This window comes from Apus apus, chromosome 1 (assembly GCF_020740795.1).
Source record: "Apus apus isolate bApuApu2 chromosome 1, bApuApu2.pri.cur, whole genome shotgun sequence".
NCBI lineage: Eukaryota > Metazoa > Chordata > Aves > Apodiformes > Apodidae > Apus > Apus apus.
The window spans coordinates 138,321,521-138,339,260 of NC_067282.1; the positions used below are offsets into that span (position 1 = coordinate 138,321,521).

The 17,740-nt window shown below is 39.5% G+C and overlaps 1 protein-coding gene across 1 annotated transcript in view; it reads right to left on the minus strand.

The window, feature by feature from the left end:
• The window catches only part of PIK3C2G (phosphatidylinositol-4-phosphate 3-kinase catalytic subunit type 2 gamma), a 201,110-nt gene that overhangs the window by 73,217 nt on the left and 110,153 nt on the right, over positions 1 to 17,740 (minus strand). The window contains 5 exon segments of the mRNA XM_051642625.1: positions 1,339 to 1,475; positions 3,551 to 3,680; positions 5,840 to 5,932; positions 8,186 to 8,293; positions 11,733 to 11,913. Coding sequence (XP_051498585.1) covers positions 1,339 to 1,475; positions 3,551 to 3,680; positions 5,840 to 5,932; positions 8,186 to 8,293; positions 11,733 to 11,913 — 649 coding nt within the window.

Below are 17,740 nucleotides of genomic sequence, written 5' to 3' on the forward strand. Positions count from 1 at the left end.
GACTTAGGCCACAAGACAAGAGTTGCCTGAATTTTATGTCTAACTGTACTACTTACCCACTTCAATGACCTACGTTAAAACACCTGAGCTTTCTGTGACTTTGTCCACCCAACTGTAAAATGAGGATTTTAAAGATTATTCTGCATGAGTTTTTTGAGCACCTTTGAAACAGTATTGTTTGAGTAAAAAATTATTAAAGAGTAAAAAAAAAAGTAGGTTCACCAACGAGTGCAAGGTGAATGTAGAGTAATAATTTTATGCACGCCATATGCAATCAGATCTGACTGTATTTTATATGTTTAAAAAACGGAATGAAAATTGGATAGAAATTAGTTTTAGAATATTCCACATGAATGGTCCTTTTTGAAAACAGCAGCAGCTGCAAGAAATCAGGTTTTCAATCAATAACTAATCATATTACACTTTTCAATTGAAATGTTGGCTGTACTTCTACAGTAACACTACAAATATAAAAACTTGTAAAAATAACTCTATATAGATTGTTCCCGTTTATTTGAATCAAGATGATATACCAGGAATTTGAGAGCTCTTACTGAAAATGTTGATGAACAAACGCCTATGGAATAATCAGAAAATTATTAAGTTTATTAAATATACTTATGCCATACATCTACTAATAATCTGTCATTTTCAGAGTGGTAAACACGCAAAGCTCCTCAATAAATTTAAAATTATGGCTATTAATCTACTGTGGACAAAGAGTAGAGTTCTAAAAAGTGTCCCAGCAACACAGACTTCAAGTTTTTTAGTGGGCCTCAGAACATGCTCAGACAACAAAGAATAAATAGAGTTCCTTGGGAAACCTCTGATTCCATAAATAAAATTTCCATTTTTTTGACTCATGCATAATGTCTGGTTTAACAAAATCAGATGCACTACATGCAATCCCACAATGTGATATGAAAAGCATGATCTTATGTATCATATGACTAGGTAGTTTTGATAAAACAGCTTTCTAAAACAGTGGCTATTAACATGGTCCACCAAGACTTTAGATGGTTTATATAAAAAAAGGATTTAGAGAGCTGAACCAAAAAATAAATGCCTTTGAGTTCAAGACCTAATTTCTACTTCAGCTTCTCTTCATTTTACTACTAAATTTCAAATATGACACACTTTTATAGAAAATGTATTGATCCAGAGAAATACCTCCTTTGAAAGAGAGTGGCATTTAAGACACTTCCCTAGCCTCTATGCACTTGACTTGTTTGTCTTGTGTCTGAGACATTTGGTTTTGCTGCTTCCAGCCATTTGTTGCTTGTTTTTTTTCCCCATGGTAGAACATGAAATGTATAATAAGCTTCATTGTGATGTTACCTCTTGGTAACTTGATTCCAGAGGATGGTGATGACTGAACCATTTATTAATTGTGTTTTCTTTCAATGGTCCTATCAGACCAGACTCCCTGTGGATCTTCGCTAGTGTGGTAGCATCTGGCACCATCTGTACCAATCCTAATAAAGCAGAAAAGAGTTCACATGAAAAGCCTTTGACTCTAAAAAGACATGATGACCATCAATGCATACTGCCTATTGTTGGATCATTCCCTGTGGAAAAAAATACACGCCTAAAAGCTTATAAAATAACGAATTTAACATAAAATTTGGATCACAATGTTTTTTGTCTTTCATTTTGGACACAAAAACCAAAGGACATTTAGCAAAAAGTGGCAGTTCTGCAAATGAGAAATAAACCCACAAATAACGCTATTGTGCAAATAAGTGCCTCAAGGTACCAACAAGGCCTACAATTTAACAGGATTCAGAATGGTTGGAATATGTCCACAAACACAATAAATAAATATAAATTAGGATATTTGCTATTAATTATAATGTTATTTCATGTATGTTTACTGTCCAGAATACTACACACACTTTTATGCAGTATATGATGCTGATCACAGCTGGGAGAAAGGATACTAGATTATGCAGAAATTAGCCTGATCCAAGATGGCACAAACTGGGAATCAGAAGTGCAGAGAGAAGCCAAGCATTTCGCAATGCTTCAGTTGAATCCTCTGCCTCTACTGCATGCACTTAATTCCTTTTTTTGGAAGTGAGACATGGCTTGCCAGCCTTCTGTCCCTGTCCCAGCACATCACTCGACAACTCCACATTACAGTAAAGTCTTCCTCTAACAATTCCAGTTGGTGACAGGCTCCTGTACTATACCATGCCCAGATAAAGGCATCCTACCAGTGCTTTATTTATTTTTCATGTTTCTATGAAAAGTGATGTATTTTTCCCCATGACTATGACATTATCAACTCCTATCTCCCTTACGCAGAAAAGATTCCCATAGAGCAAGTCAGCAGCCTAGGACTTGGAAGACCTTGATGCATAAGGCTACTTTAGTACATGTCCTATGTGATCACAAGTATGTCATTTTGTCTTCTTATCTTTAATCGTTAGCTGCATATCATTTATATCAACGCTTCTGCAGTTCATAAGGAAAGACATTGTGAGGAAAATCTGTCAGAAATGAAGGTTTGCTGCTGCTATGGTGCTGAAATGAAGAAACTGCCAGGCAGAATTGTTTGCAGATGATTCCTGTATCTTTCTTGGTAAAAATAAAATTGTTACTCTATAAGAAAGACTATATTATTATGTTCTGAAATGGTATTCTTGTATTATTTGCCTTTGAGGCAATAGTCTTCCAGCTTTCTCTCCCACCTCTACTAAGAAGGGAGGAATCTTTTTCAGGTCACCTTAATCACCCTTCATGTGCATGAACTCATTTATACTTGCTCCTAGCTCCTTCTGATCATTCATCCTGTCTCATTTCCTCATTGTGCCTCAGAAAGTAATAATTATTTTGTTGTTGTCTTTTGTACAGCAGGTAATATGGATACATCAGTCTTCTATTAGTGCAAGGTTTATTTTCAGTAAAAGATTTGGAGAGTCAGTACAAAATAGTAAGCTTATTGCTGTCTGTCAATTTCTTTAGCCAGCAATTGGTATCCGTGCTACAGCTCTGCTATAACAACCATAAAAGAGAGAAGTAAAGCTTTCAGATTCGTCAGGCCTCCCATAAGTGGCGTAAATTGCAAGAGTAATATTTCAAACTCAACACTGCAAAGCTGTCATCACTTGTCTACAGGTACTTTCTGTAGCCACATGCACCTAGGTTCATTTCAGCATCTGTGCAGGATCAGACTAGATTAAAACTTCAGTAGTGATGCTCAATTTTCTACAAAGCCCTTTTTTAATGTGCGAAGCTACATTTAAGAATCTGGTGCAAGCTGATGGTGTTGAGGCTTTTGGAAAATTCTAGTATTCTACAAAATTAAATCAGTTTTGTTGTACCTCTTCTGGAGAGATGGAATGAATACATAAAATTAACATCCTGGAGTAGACAAGTACACATCTTAGGGCCAGAGTAACAGTAATTGTGAGCTTTTTTTTTTTCCAAGGGGGAAGATACATAAGACACCCATGAAAATAAAAGTAAAGAGAGGATTTTTGTATACTATTGTTTACCTGAGATATGAATAATGTAAGACAAGTAACTTTCATAATGTAAAACTGACCTTGGCCTTTTCCTGTAGATAAACACCTATAAATGATCATTTGCATATCCAATCCCTCTTGGAGCCAAATGTTGTCCATCACACGAACAATTTGCAGAACCAGCATATCTTGACGTAGATCATCGCCTATCTGTGAAAATTGCAAAAGAAATTCAGGTTTCTCCTTTGATACCAGACAGAAGTAACTTCCTATCTGATTTGATTTGATTTCCTCTCCAAAATAGCTATGTTCATTTTACAATAAATCCCTCTTGGCTTTTTTTTTAAAGTTGCTACTAATCTTTCTGTGTTGGAAGAGGACGTTATAAACGGCACACATAGGCAGAAATGGCTTTGGCAGCCACTGAGATGGTAACAAATGCTCCCTGATTAACTGCAGCCTTTCTGCTTAATATTCCTATGGAATGATTAGAGTTTGAAAATTTAAACTGGAGGTAGGACCTTATTTTAGTTACACTTTAAAGTCTACCTAATGCTAGATCCGTTTTAAAAAATGACAGCAGTTGTCTCACGTTAAGCTTCACAATGTGGTATTTGTAGCAGGTTGAAGGGAAATTTTATAATGAATTTATATTTTATCCATTACATGATTGATATTCAGTCTCAAACAGTGATGCTGTGTTGACTACTCTCCCCATGGAGTTGGTCAAACAATAATCTTAGTAAAATGGGGCTTTAATTGTAGCCACAAGAGGTAATGAAGAGATTATTTTCAACCATGGCTGACTAAATGGTCTGTGAAAACAAAAGCCCTGCTTTTTTTGTTTCCCCCTCCCCCCCTTGTCTAAAAACATGTGACTTTTACTGCTATTTGTAAGTGCTTTATTCTTTTATTACATCCTTTTTACAGAAGCATATACATTTACTGCCATTAAATGAGTACTTAAGGAGACATAAACTCATCTTCTAAAAAAGAAAATCCAAACCCATTTTCTTTCATTTAATGGTAATCTTGACCCCAGTTAATTCTTCTTATACCTAAACATGAAAAAAGACCTATTCCTCCACTTACCTTCCCTCCTTCTCTCAAATATACAGTCAGTAGACAATTTAGTATGGTATCAGTGCTTATCATTTTATGTATGCATTATCCATCATGAACAACTAATGCGATTATAATACAAGTAAAAGACACTTTAACACAATGATTTGCTGACAGGATAAGGTCATGTCAGCTATAATATTTCTACAGCAACTGCACAGTTGGTGGGTTGTTGAACCCTGGGCAGGGAAAATACTGTCTAGGTAGAACCAGTACAAGTGTTTAAATGCCCCATGAGCAGGCACTTGCTCAAATTGCTAAAGAAAGTAGAAACCTGTCTGTTTTACACTGATTTTCTGATGATACAGTGTAAGAATCAGCATACTAAATGTTCAGAAATTCTTAACATTGCTAGCCTACCCGTAACTAATGCCTGGAAAGCATATTTCTAATCCTGAGAATCACAGCTGCTCTAAAGGCCAAGAATTTTTTTGTTTGTTCATTTAATTTATTTTTATCAATTTTTAGCCTTGTGGTTTGGAACATGAGACTGCAAAAGATCTATGAACAATGTCCCTTGCAACACTGACCATTTTGTATCAATCAGCCATTTTATTAATTTCTATGTTTTCTAAAAATGGTATCCAGTGCTATGAAAGTCTGTTGCTCTTTGAAAAGCAGCTCTAGATTGCATGCGTTGTCTTTTGTGTCTGGATGCAGCACTGTCCTGGATTCTGAAGCTCTGAAGGTGACAGCTGGAAAATAAACAAGAGCTTATTCTCAGAGTCAGTTCCTCCAGGTAACTCCAATGAGACAGAGCTCCTCTGCTGTCTCTTGTGCTTCCCTCTTCCTCAGCCCATTCCCCCTGGGTGGCTGAGGGGCAGCATCATTTCTCTATAGCAAATACAGTGTCAGACACTCCAGTATTTTCACTTGTTCGAGACACATGGACAAAGCTACTGGATTGAGTAATTCTGAACTCTCCCTTCTCTGAGACTTGCCCTCTGACTCCAGTTTGACAAATAAACTAAGTTTAAAATATAAACTTCATATTTTAGCCTGGCTGACTCCACTAAGAAAAAAAATTGCAAGAAGTTGTTTGATTCTCTACCAATCAGAATATTCATACTTCAGTGCATTGGTTCAGCATTTTCCATTAAAAGTTCTAGTGTCAAAAATCACTGGGAAAAGTGAACAACAGAGACAAATTTAAAACTCTCAGGATCAAGGTTAAAAACATAAACTATGTGAATTTCAAACCAACGTTTTCCATACAAAAGGAATTGAGGATTAGAAGAAGAACATACCTTAAAGATAACATTGACATTTCCACTTGGAGCATTTGCATTGATGAAAGAAATTTTTAATGGAAAAGCATTGGATGTAAAATACGAACATGACTTCAGGGAAAAAGAAAGAGAGAAAAAGTGTCACATAAAGAAAGCAGCAGGCTAATACAACGTCTCTGAAAAAGGTACCTTCTTTAACTACTACTCAGTAGCCCTGACAACAAAAATAAATAGTTCTTTATATTTTTGACTGTCTAATTTGATGAGGAAAATGAAAAATTCTTTTTTCCAGACAATTATTTTTCATTCAATAATCAGATTATATGAAAGGATAATATTTTGTTTAGTAACTTTTTCAAATTCACCTAGGACTGTTAATGATAAACATTGACTAGGACTGAGTGGACGAAGTACATAAGGTGGATCTAATGAGAATTTGTAAAGCACTGAAAAGTCTTTGGTCCTATTATTTTCTGGGGGAAAAAAAAAAAACACAAAAAAAGAAGCCTAATAATGCAATCTCTATGGAAGCAAAAAACTTACTAATTTCTTTGGCGACCTCTCTCTGGCTGAGGATACAAGAAATTCTGAAAATCACAATTTATTTTATGTGGAATTTATCTTAATTAAACATAAACTTTGACTTCTCATGCCCTGCAGCTCCTTCCACCTGAAGACCTCAAAGGGCTTCAAAAAGCATTAATGAGCCATGCACTGCAAACATGTGCAAGTTAGGATGGTATTATTATCATCATTAAAAAAGGGGGAGGGAGAAACCCACTGAAAAAAACAACCAAAGACAACGGTAAATTAATGCCCTGGTTTCTAGAAATAATGAGCACCCCACAGGAGCTACTGCTGTCTCCACTGGCTGGAGTTTAATGGAGGCTAATTTGAACAAAACCACTAGTAGACACAGCTGTCTCTTGCTTTTCATCTAAGCATCTCAAAGCAGGGGAGAAGCATCAAATATTCTCTTAGCCACATCATACCTCTGGGACATTCAGTAGTCATTATTGACAATGACATCCTGACCCCTTGTGGAATTTTGCCAATTGAAATGTCTCAATAAGTGCTTGAAAGGTTACTGTGAGATAATGCATTACTGATAGAGCTGGCAGCAGTGCCTGCTTCTAGTAAAATCAATAGATGGCACCAAAATGAATTAAATTTAGGTAATTATAAGCACTTAAAAATTCTAATTTACATGATTATACAGACACATAGTTCAACCAATAAGCAGCATGTATATATAGCAAGATAATGGCCTATAACAATATAAGAAAAATGAACAAAATCACTCTTTGGATACTTATATTTAAACATTTTGTATCTGTCCAGACAAGCTGGTGCAGTATAAATGGCATAATCGTATGGTGAGATACCTTCCCATTAGTCATTCTTTCCAAAAAGTTTAAAAGCAGTGAGAAGCAGCAGGCTTCAAATTCTTCTGACTTACATCACACACAATTGGCCCAAGCCTGTGGGGTGCTGGAGGACCTCTGTTCTCAGTGAGATCAAGCCTGAATAGCAATTACTTGGAGAATCACAGGTCAAAGGCAACTGAAGGGACCAGCACCTCTTAGAATCAGGTCCACTGTGGATAATGAGCCAGAGAACAAAAATAGTGCACAAATTGCTGTAATTAGGCAGCTATAACTGGTAATATATATGGCTCCTTAGGTTTGTTTTCTCTTGCTGCTGGATACATTTTACTTCTACAGAGCTAGAACAGCTTATTCCTGGCATAATATTGTCTATGAAACATTTCTAAACCATGAATAACTGAGTCTCAGTACTGTGTTCAAAGTAAAGTCAACACTAAAGAGCACTGTTTCCTTTAAGTTATTTTTAAAAGGTGTCATAGCCACAGGTAAGTTACTATGACTACTTAGTATTTTAGCAATTCTCAGTCATGTGCTTTGTCTCACCTCAGCAAAAAGAGAGGCAGCTTTAGCTGCTCCCATCCATGTCTGGGGAGAGTCTCAGATGAGAAAAACTTGTCACCAAGAGCTACCTGGGCAGGATGGTAACTAGGTCTCAGCTTCAGGGCAGCCAGATGCCCTTGCCTAACCCAACAAGACAGCAGGATGGCTGAGCTGGGAGTAGGCTGCTCAGAGTTTGAAATTGCTGCTGCTGCTCAAGGGGAGACATGCATGCAACACCCACCCCACCAGCCCTCTTCACTTCTGCCTTCACCAAAGGCCCCCATTTTCAAGGGGATTAGGCTGGATATCAGTTTACCAGATGAATTATGCTTAATACAAGTAAGATGACTTCCCAGTTAATGCAGCCATTCACTCCCTCCCCCCATTTGCCCTAAAAATAATTTAAAAAATATTCCACTGCATGAGCTAGACTTACGCCTGCGTCTATGCCTTGGACAACCAGCGCGGGATTCAGGGGAAGCCGGCAAAACTTCACCTCCTGGAAGAACTGCTGAAGTCTGTTGAGTTCTACCTTTAACACCTCCTGCAACATGCAAATCCTTTTGACAACACGACAGAACATACCAGCAGCTTTTAAGCTGTTTATTGTCTTTCTATATTTTAAACAAGCAGCACAATTTCTGGAGCTCGTAGCATCCGTGTAACCTCATCACAGCTAACAAGGTCGCACTGAGGTGCAGTCAGTTACAAATAAGAACTGTGATTTTACGCCATGTTCACACGTTTACAGCCTAGATGCACTACCAGTTCATGCTGTCATGTAGGTTCAGATTCAATAGCCTTCATTAAGGGCTAATAAGCCTTGCATCTGCTCTACTGCATCTCATATATTTTTTTGCCTTGTGGGACACCTTTTTGCCTCAATGTCGTGATCTCCCTCGCCTAACAGCAGGTGTGTTAACCGCAACGTTTGGGAGTTTCTCAGTATCACAGTAACTGCAGCCCTGAGATTAATCTCTAAAATCTGAACTATGCATCAGTAATGTATAATGTATTGTTATTTTTTGTGACATGGACTTTTCTCTTCACAAATAGTTTTAATTTTTACTTCCATGTTTGTCTTGCTGCTCTCAGTAACTACACAGTTTTCCAAAAAAAAGCCTTTGGAAATATTTGAATCCTTAACAAGGCAAAAAGAATTCCTAACTTTCATTATAATCAGCAGTGGCAGGTATATTTTTACTTGCCTTTCTGGTCTATCTTGCTGAGATCTCAGTGAGAAACAGTTTTACACATCAGGTAAGTAACAGCAGCTGTCTTGGAAAATTAGCAGTTTTGAATTGGAAATGTATCTACACAATATAAAAGCTTCACCCGCCGGAGAAGACGACTGCAAGCCTCCTACTGTCAGAAATACATCTTTGCAGATATGTGTAAGGTATTAATTGCTGAATGCTATCTTTGAGACACTGAGTACAGTCAATTCTGGTTGGCTTCGCTAAGAAATGCAAATGTTCAGCTTGTCAAGGACAACCCTTAACAAAGTTTTCAAGAAACACTGCAGCTCCACAGGAGCCAAATATTTGGAGATGAGATGCTGAATGTGAACCTTCCTTTCAGTAAAATGTTAATCAGCTTTGTTGCCATTATTTGTGACCACCTCCAACTCTCTTCGAGAAACCACTGATCATAGAATCATAGAATGGTTTGAATTGGAAGGGACCTTAAAGATCATCTAGTTCCAACTCTCCTGCATGGCCAGGGACACCTCCGACTAGATTAGGTTGCTCAGAGCCCCATCCAACACGGCCTTGAATGCATCCAGGGATGGGGCTTCCACAACTTCCCTGGGCAACCTGCTCCAGCGTCTCACCACCCTTACACTAAATATTTATTCCTAACATCTAACCTAAATCTCTCCTCTTCCAGTGTTGACCCATTACTCCTCGTCCTTTCACTACAGTCCCTCCCCAGGTTTTCTGTAGCCCGTTCAGGCGCTGAAATGCTGCTATAAGGTCTCCCGGGAGCCTTCTCTTCTCCACATTCAACAGCTCCAACTCTCTCAGCCTGTTCTCGCGGGAGAGATGCTCCGGCCGTCAGCTCATCTTTGTGACCCTTCTCTGGACTTTCTCCAGGAGCTCCATGTCCTTATACTGGGGGCTCCAGAACTGAACACAGTACTCCAGGATCTCATGAGAGCTGTGTAAAGGGGGAGAATCACCTCCTTTGACCCACTGGCCATGCTTCTTTTTGTTGCAGGCCAGGACACAGTTGGCTTTCTGGGCTGCAAGCACACATTGCCAGCTCCTATTGAGCTTCTCGTCCACCATCACCCCTAAGACCTTTTCCTTTGCACTGTTTTCAATCCATTCTCCACCCAGCCTGTATTTGTGCTTCTGGTTGCCCCAACCCAGGTGCAGGACCTTGTTGAACTTCATGAAGTTTACATGAGCCAACCTCTTAAGCCTGTCAGGGTCCCTCTGGATGCTATTCCTTCACTCCAGCATGTAGAACACACCACATAGTTTGGTGTCATGAGCAAACTTGTTAAGGGTGTACTCAATGCCACTGTCCATGACTCTGACTAAGAGGTTAAATAGCACTGGTCCAAATAACAACCTCTGGGGAACACCACTTGTCAGAGGTCTCCATCTGGACATCGAGCTGTTGATTACCACTCTTTGAGTGTGACCATCCAGCTAGTTCCTCACCCAACGAGTGGTGAATATTCCAGTTTCAATACCAGGATGTCATGTGGGAGAGTGTAGAAGGCTTTGCACAGGTCCAGGTAGATGATGTTGGTTGCTCTTCCTTTGTCCACCAGTGTTGTGACCCCATTGTAGAAGGCCACCAAATTTGTCAGGCAGGATTTGCCCTTGGTGAAGCCATGTTGGCTGTCACCAAATGCCCCTTTGCTTTCTACATCCCTTAGCAGAGTCTTCAGGAGGATCTGCTCCATGATCTCACTGGACGTAGAGGTGAGACTGACTGGTCTGTAGTTTCCTGGGTCTTCCTTTTTTCCCTTCTTGAAAATGGGGGTTATGTTTCCCCTTTTCCAGTCAGTGGGAATTTCGCCACACTGCAAACTTTTCAAATATGATGGACAGAGGCTTTGCAACTTTGGCCAGCTCCTTCAGGAGCCGTGGATGAATCCCATCAGGTCCCATAGACTTGTACACCTTCAGATCCTTCAGATAGTCAAGAACCTGCTCTTCCTCTACAGTGGGAAGATCTTCCTTCTCACACTCCATGCCTTCACCTTCTCTAACTTGGATGGTGTGACCAGAGCCTTTGCTGGTTAAGACTGAGTCGAAGTAGTCACTGAGTACCTCAGTCTTCTCTATGTCCCGCATGGCCAGGTCTCCATTCTCCTTCTGAAGTGGGCCCACAGTTTCCCTCAACTTCCTGTTATTGCTGACATACCTGTAGGAACTTTTATTTTTGTTCTTATCATCCATGGCCAGATCCAATTCTCTCTGTGCTTTGTCTTTCCTTACCTGATCCTTTGGTTCTCTGACAGCTTCTCTGTACTCCCCCCAGGACACCTGGCCCTGCTTCCACTCTCTGTTTACCTTGTTTTTACCTTGTCCAGAAGCTCCTTACTCATCCATACAGGCCTCATGGCTCTCCTGCCTGCCTTCCTCTTCTTTGGTGCACAGCTCCTGGGCATGAAGGAAGTGATCCTTGAAGAGACCAAAATCTGCTCTCTTGAAGTTGAGGGTAGCAACCTTGCTTTGCTCCTTCCTTTTGCTGCTCTAAGGATCCTGAATTCATAATGACCATGTCGTGGTCGCTACAGCCTATGGCTTAAAAGATCTTCTGACCTCAAGAGTAATACTGATGAGGGCTGTCCCATTAAATACATGTGTTTTATTTGCTTTCAAAACAACACAGAATTTTACAAATTTTAATAATCTTTTGGGTTTATTTATGTAATGGGCATTATAGGAAAGAAGAGTCACCTTGGAAAAATAAAATAACCTGAAGGAACTTAGATGGAAAAGGAGGCATTTTTAACAAACCTTTCTTTTTAGGTCACTGGCAGCTTTTACTTCTTTGGCAATGTCTTCCAGAATTCTGATAAGTTTACCCTCTTTAGTAAACTCATTATTGAGGACTTTTCCAGCACAGAATTGGAGAGCAGCCAGTATTTTCTGGTACCAGATTTTGAAATTAACTTCATTCTGTGCATTCTTCAACAGCCTGAAGGAAGGAGGAGAAAAAAACAGGTCTGTATCTAAAACAGATTTTATTTTATATCACCTGTAGCAGGAACAATAAATGCACTCCAGGCTATTATGTATTTGGAGACTTTGGGCAGCAGAGAATGGAAAAAAAAAGGTTGTTTATTTGTTAGCAGTACTCAAGTACTCAAGTCCCATTTGATAACTAATGTGATTCTAACTGTGTTGAATCAATAGGAACCTGCCATTTCTCATTGTCATACATAGCATAGTGCCTGCATTGCTTCTTATTTCTGCAAGAAAAGTTTACAAAGTGAAAATAAGTTGTATTTTTTGAAGTCAAATGTTAAATACATATCCCTTTATATATTTTTTTTTTTAATTATTATTTTTTTTTTTTTGCCCCCTCCTGCCAGTACACTTACACAACCAAGCACATCTTTCAGCTAGGAGGTACATTTAAAGACCATTTCAGTCACAGGTGTACTAGCAGTTCCAGAAACTTTCACTATTTTAAGTTGAGGAGACATTTCTGAAATGGGCTATACAGCTAAAAAGAGTGAAATGAGGCCACTTTATTCTTTTCTTTACAGTAATTGTTGGTCTAGAGCAAAAACTCAGCTCTTAGTTCTACTGAAGTTTTGGAAGGGGAGTTATTACCAACACAGAAAATAGAAATAAATCCAAAACCATACTTTTATATATATTTTTTTTTTTCTTTTTCATGTTTACTATGCAGTTTTCTCTAATTACATAATCATTTGGGCCAGGAATGCTGTGGATTTTAGTGGGGTTTTTTTAGTTAATTGAATTGATCACAGGGAATTTTTTTCCTTATGTGGGTCAGAGGCTTTGTACACAATTTATTTTTGTAAGTGTAGACAGAATAAATAGCTTTATAGTACTACTAACATCCTGCCCATCACCTGAGATTTCCCTTTGTCTGATGGGCTGATGAACTGCTCTTTGCTTTTGTCCAAACTTTTCTCCCCACAACTTCATCCATAAGAACATCTCAAACCTCAAATTCCTTATAAATGTCTGAATCTTAATGCAGTTTCCCTTACCATTTGAGGTTACTCAAACCTATCAAATTATTCCAGTTTTCACGGGACAGAAATCAGAGAAGCTGTTACTTTCAAGACACATCACATATGAGTATGTTACGTAACAAAAACCAAGAACAAGATACATATTAAGCACTGATATTTAAAGGTTAAAAAAAATCATTCCTATAGAGACTTCAGCTCCTTTAAAGCACATATAAGGCATTGCAACATTGCTACCACTGCCCACGCATTTATTGGTGATGAGGCATTCCTGACACCTTTTTTTAAGGCAATGATCTTTCTAGGTGATCTTTTCCTACACAATTCAATGCAGAATAATATCGCTTACTGGTTTCCAAAAAGCTTTTCCAGTTACACAAAATCTCTGAACATCTTAATTACTTTTGAACTGGAAAAAAATATTCATTGTCATTGCACTGCCTGGTGGGAGGCAAATCCCAGCACATGGAGATAGCTGCATTCTTATGCTGAACCCTCCACAAACTGAGGGGGGCTGAGAGCACATACATATATGGTGATGGATAAACTAACTTGCAGATTTCATACAGAGTAAGTCCAGGATTCCACAGGATGGGATTAATTTCCTTGAATGCAGATATCTTGTGCCATTTCAGATGGCTATTTTATTTAGCCTCCAGCTGCTGCCTTGGAAGGGCATGGGTCCACTAGAGGCAATTTCTTGCATGTACCACTCCCATGCAGATGTCTCAGATGCCCAATGCTGTGTAAAAGGCCCTGTGCTTAGGCTACTGAATCAGACTCTGCAGTAGCCTTTTAGCTCAGTTGTAGGCAAACTAGTTGATTTAAGACAAAAACATACTCTGTCCACATCAATAGCAAGTCAGGAACAGGCTTGACGATGAATTTTTTAAACAAAAGCATTATTGGCACAGTCCAAACTGTCAAATGGGCAGGATTTTCAGTATAGGTTTTGTAGTCTACTGGAGCAGTTTCAGTGCAGCTAAGCAGCTCACATTTCTCTTGGAGCACAGGCAGAACAAGCTCAGTATTGCAGTGCCTCACTGTAACAGAATATAGAATACATTTCATAACTTTTGAACTCGTTCACTTCTGCCTTGCAAAGACAAGTGCAAGTGCACTAATAAAAGATGACAACACTGTGATATCTGTTTTGAAGTGGTCAGGTTATATTGGTGCAGTATTTTCTGTCTGCACTATTGCTTGCACTGGAATCAGCTCCTGAGCATCTAAATCACATTCATTCACCTACTCTATTTTTAACAGTACGTACTTAGGGAATCCAGAAAAAGTACCTTTTAATGTCTGAGATGTCACTTTAATCCTCTCAGATATACAGAACATTAAACCAACTTCTATTTCCCTAAAATGAAAGGCTTAAGATTTCACACACAAGAAGCAAAATCAAAATGTTTTCCCATTTTAAACAGAGCTACTCCCTGCATAAGGCAGATCGATCTAGAAGATCCATATTTTGATTATTCTTATGGCTAAGTGTTCCCAGAAAATAAGCTTATATACACATAAGGTATAAAGATTTCCTTTCGGCCTGAGAAAGAATTATGTGCCAGACTCAGATAGCTTATGCATAACATGTCTATGGGGACAAGGGATGTATAGTCTGTATCCTGAGCATGTGCATCCTGAGCCCAGTCCATGGGGAAAGCTGAGGCAGTCATCATGATCTCACTGGTAAAATCCATGCCTATGCCAGCTGCAGCCCAGAAGACACTCACAGTCTGAACCCACGTGGCAGCTCTGGCAGTGCATGTTTCCCCAGCAGCTCTTGCACTTGGGGCTCTGCACTCAAAATGTGTCCAGCCACTGCAGTGATTTCCCTCTGCCTGCCCCCTGGGGCAGGCATGCTTTAAAAGTCTGTAGGTTTTAATTTGCAAAATTATTTTGATTAACTGGGTCTGCCTTTCACGTTCATTTTAGAAAAGCAGTCCCAAAGAGGACACAAAGGACAGCTCATTGGATGACTCATTGTAGGCTTTGCTGAAATGTTTGTTCAACAACTGAACAAATAAGCAGTTGAAATTTGGTCTTCCCAGTTTCCTGGCCCACACATCTTCACCCTGCCATTGTGAGAACTCAGCAGCGATAGAAAAGTGTGCAGCTTCTGAAGCTGCAGGATGGAGAAATGCGCAAGACACTAATGAAATTTTCACATTAGGACAGGATGCCCAGCTGTGACAGAGAAAGAAAAAATTGGAATGACTTAAACCTCAACAGTACCAATAAGGATATATGAGAAGTTTTAGGGTTTTTGTAGGGTTTTTTGGTTTGGGTTTTTTTTGAGAATTTTCACAAAGTTCTGCAAGACAGAACTCAGCATAAAAGCCTGGCTTTACACCAGGCCTACACAGAAGATCTTGTTCCTAATGACAGAGAGACTTCCTCACTCTTCAGGGTTCTCTGATTTGGGACAAATGCCCTCATTCTCAGCAAGACTGACTTAATTCAGATACACTGTACCAAGGTCATTTTTCTGGGACACACCTCAACAGGGCTGGATACAGAAGGATGCTGACCTGAAATGTACTAAAGAAGCAAACTAGACTGCCCCTGCCTGGCAGCAGTCAGAGGGTCCAAGTCAGATTCTGGGTTGCCCTGAAAGATGTCCTCAATTTCCTTCTGCAAGCTGTTCCTCTTCCTTTCTGCATGCACCTACTCCATGCCTGCAATGTGGCTCCAACCTCATTTTCTGGTACCTGCAGCTGCAGAAGCATGTGCCTGTTTCTGGGTACTAAAACACAAGTGTGCTGGAGAGATTTTTGCCACAGGGCAGGAGGGAGGGTGGAGTTGAATCAGGCTGAGCTGGCTGCTGTTTCAGAGAAGGAGAAACAGGGCTAAAATCTGCACCTATACAGAAAGGGAATTTATTTTTTTTTTAAAAGGGAGTTAAAAAAAAAAAGAAAAAAAAAAGAAGGAAAATAATGAGATTGGATGAAACTTGGTGGCAAAAACATGGGAGCTGGCTTCATTCTCCTTCTGTGCATGGGGAGAGAGGGTATCTGGTGCTCTAAAGGCCTTGCAGCAGACACAGTCTGCTCTCTGAGTTGAATTTGGCAGACAAGTGAAAGAGTGAGGCTGCATAGACAACTCTATTGCTTCAACATCTGTTCCCTGTCTCCTTCAGAAAGGGGAGCAGGGTGAATCAGAGAGTAATACCTGACAGGACAGATTTGCTTGCTGGTAGCTTGCTAAATCATGCTGCAGCAAAAGAAACCCAAGAACAGGCCAGGATCTCCAGTATCTTATGGCAAGTTTAACCCCTACCTGCTATGAAAAAGCAAGGTACAGTTTGACTAGATTATTTACATGTGGCATCAGAGTAGCGACCCTAGATAATTAACTTCCACGTGCTGTCTGTATTTATTACACAAAAGCTGTGCCAACCAGCATACACACTGAATACTCTTTACTTAAGGTGTTTTGAATTCAGAGACACACCAGGAAAGTGAACTGCTTTAGGGTTTTAAGGGTGAGTGCTGAGATACTGTCATTGGTCAGTCTTCAGTAATCTTGACCAAAGAAGTGCATATGCTTTGTTGTGAAGGTATATTTCATGCTTGTTTTCTGTTTTACTAAGCTGGAGGCAGGATGAGTCATAACCACGAAAGTTAGTACAAGACTGTTCTTCATTACAGTATTAATTGTTTTAAAGTGCTTCTCCACAGACCTTCATATCAAAGATCAGCACACATCTCTTCACCACTGCACAGCTTCCATGTCTCAGGTTGCCATAAGTCTTGATTTTCATTAGACATCCTGCAGCCCTCCCTAGCTGTCCTTTGCATTCCATCGTGCCATGGAGCCAAGGCACACACCTGAAGCACATGATGGATTTAATTTTCAGCTCCTTGAATAAAAGTTTACTGTTTGCATTCTTAAACAGGAGAGTAAGGAAAAGGGGGTGTTTTGACAAGTGGTGTTGCATTTGGGCCTTACAGCTGCTTAAATCCCTCCGCAAGTAACTTGCAGACACAAGGATGAGAGAGATGACAAAAATGTGCAGCTGAAGATTAATACCTCCAGCTAGCCTGTGATGAGCCATGAAGATGAGTGGGCAACTGCTGCTATTAGTTACTCAGTTGCAAGTAAAACCTTTCTTAATTTTTTCTTTTATCTCCCCAAGATTATAGTGGACAAGGTTTTACTTGGGAATAATCCCTTTGATAGAGATACCAACACAGCAAATACTGCAAAAACAGTGTGAACTTCAGTGAATTCCAGATTTTAAAAAATACCCATTGTCTTCCATCCCGTACGCCTGCAACTCCCTTGACTCCCCTGCAAAGTACAGCCAAGTCTGCAAAAATCATCTTTTTCACTTGCAAGCTGGTCTGCTCAGGCACGGCCTCTTTAGACACAGCCAAACTCTAAGGCAGCAGAGTGCCAAGCTGGCAAATATGACTGTGGCTTTTCTGATCTCTTTTCCAATGCCTACGATGGATGACTGAACTTGCTGAAGCTCCCAGGAATGTGTCTGTAAGATGGCAGCTATTGCTTCTGAGACACTTGCACTTGTTTGAATATAATCTCTGTTCACAGCCTCCTCCCCAGTCTCTGTGAGATAAGTCTTCCTGAACAGCAAAATATAATTTAATTAAGTGAAAATGTTCTCATGTTCTTTTGTTTTTCGAGAGAAACATATAGACTATCTCTGTCAACTTCCTTTAAGAAATACATAGAGGATAATACCTCTCTTTATGAACTAATCCCAAATTCTAGGAAGGTGTGATTTACGTACTCCAAGTCAGAAGGAAAAACAGAAAACAGTAGCTCTGCTCT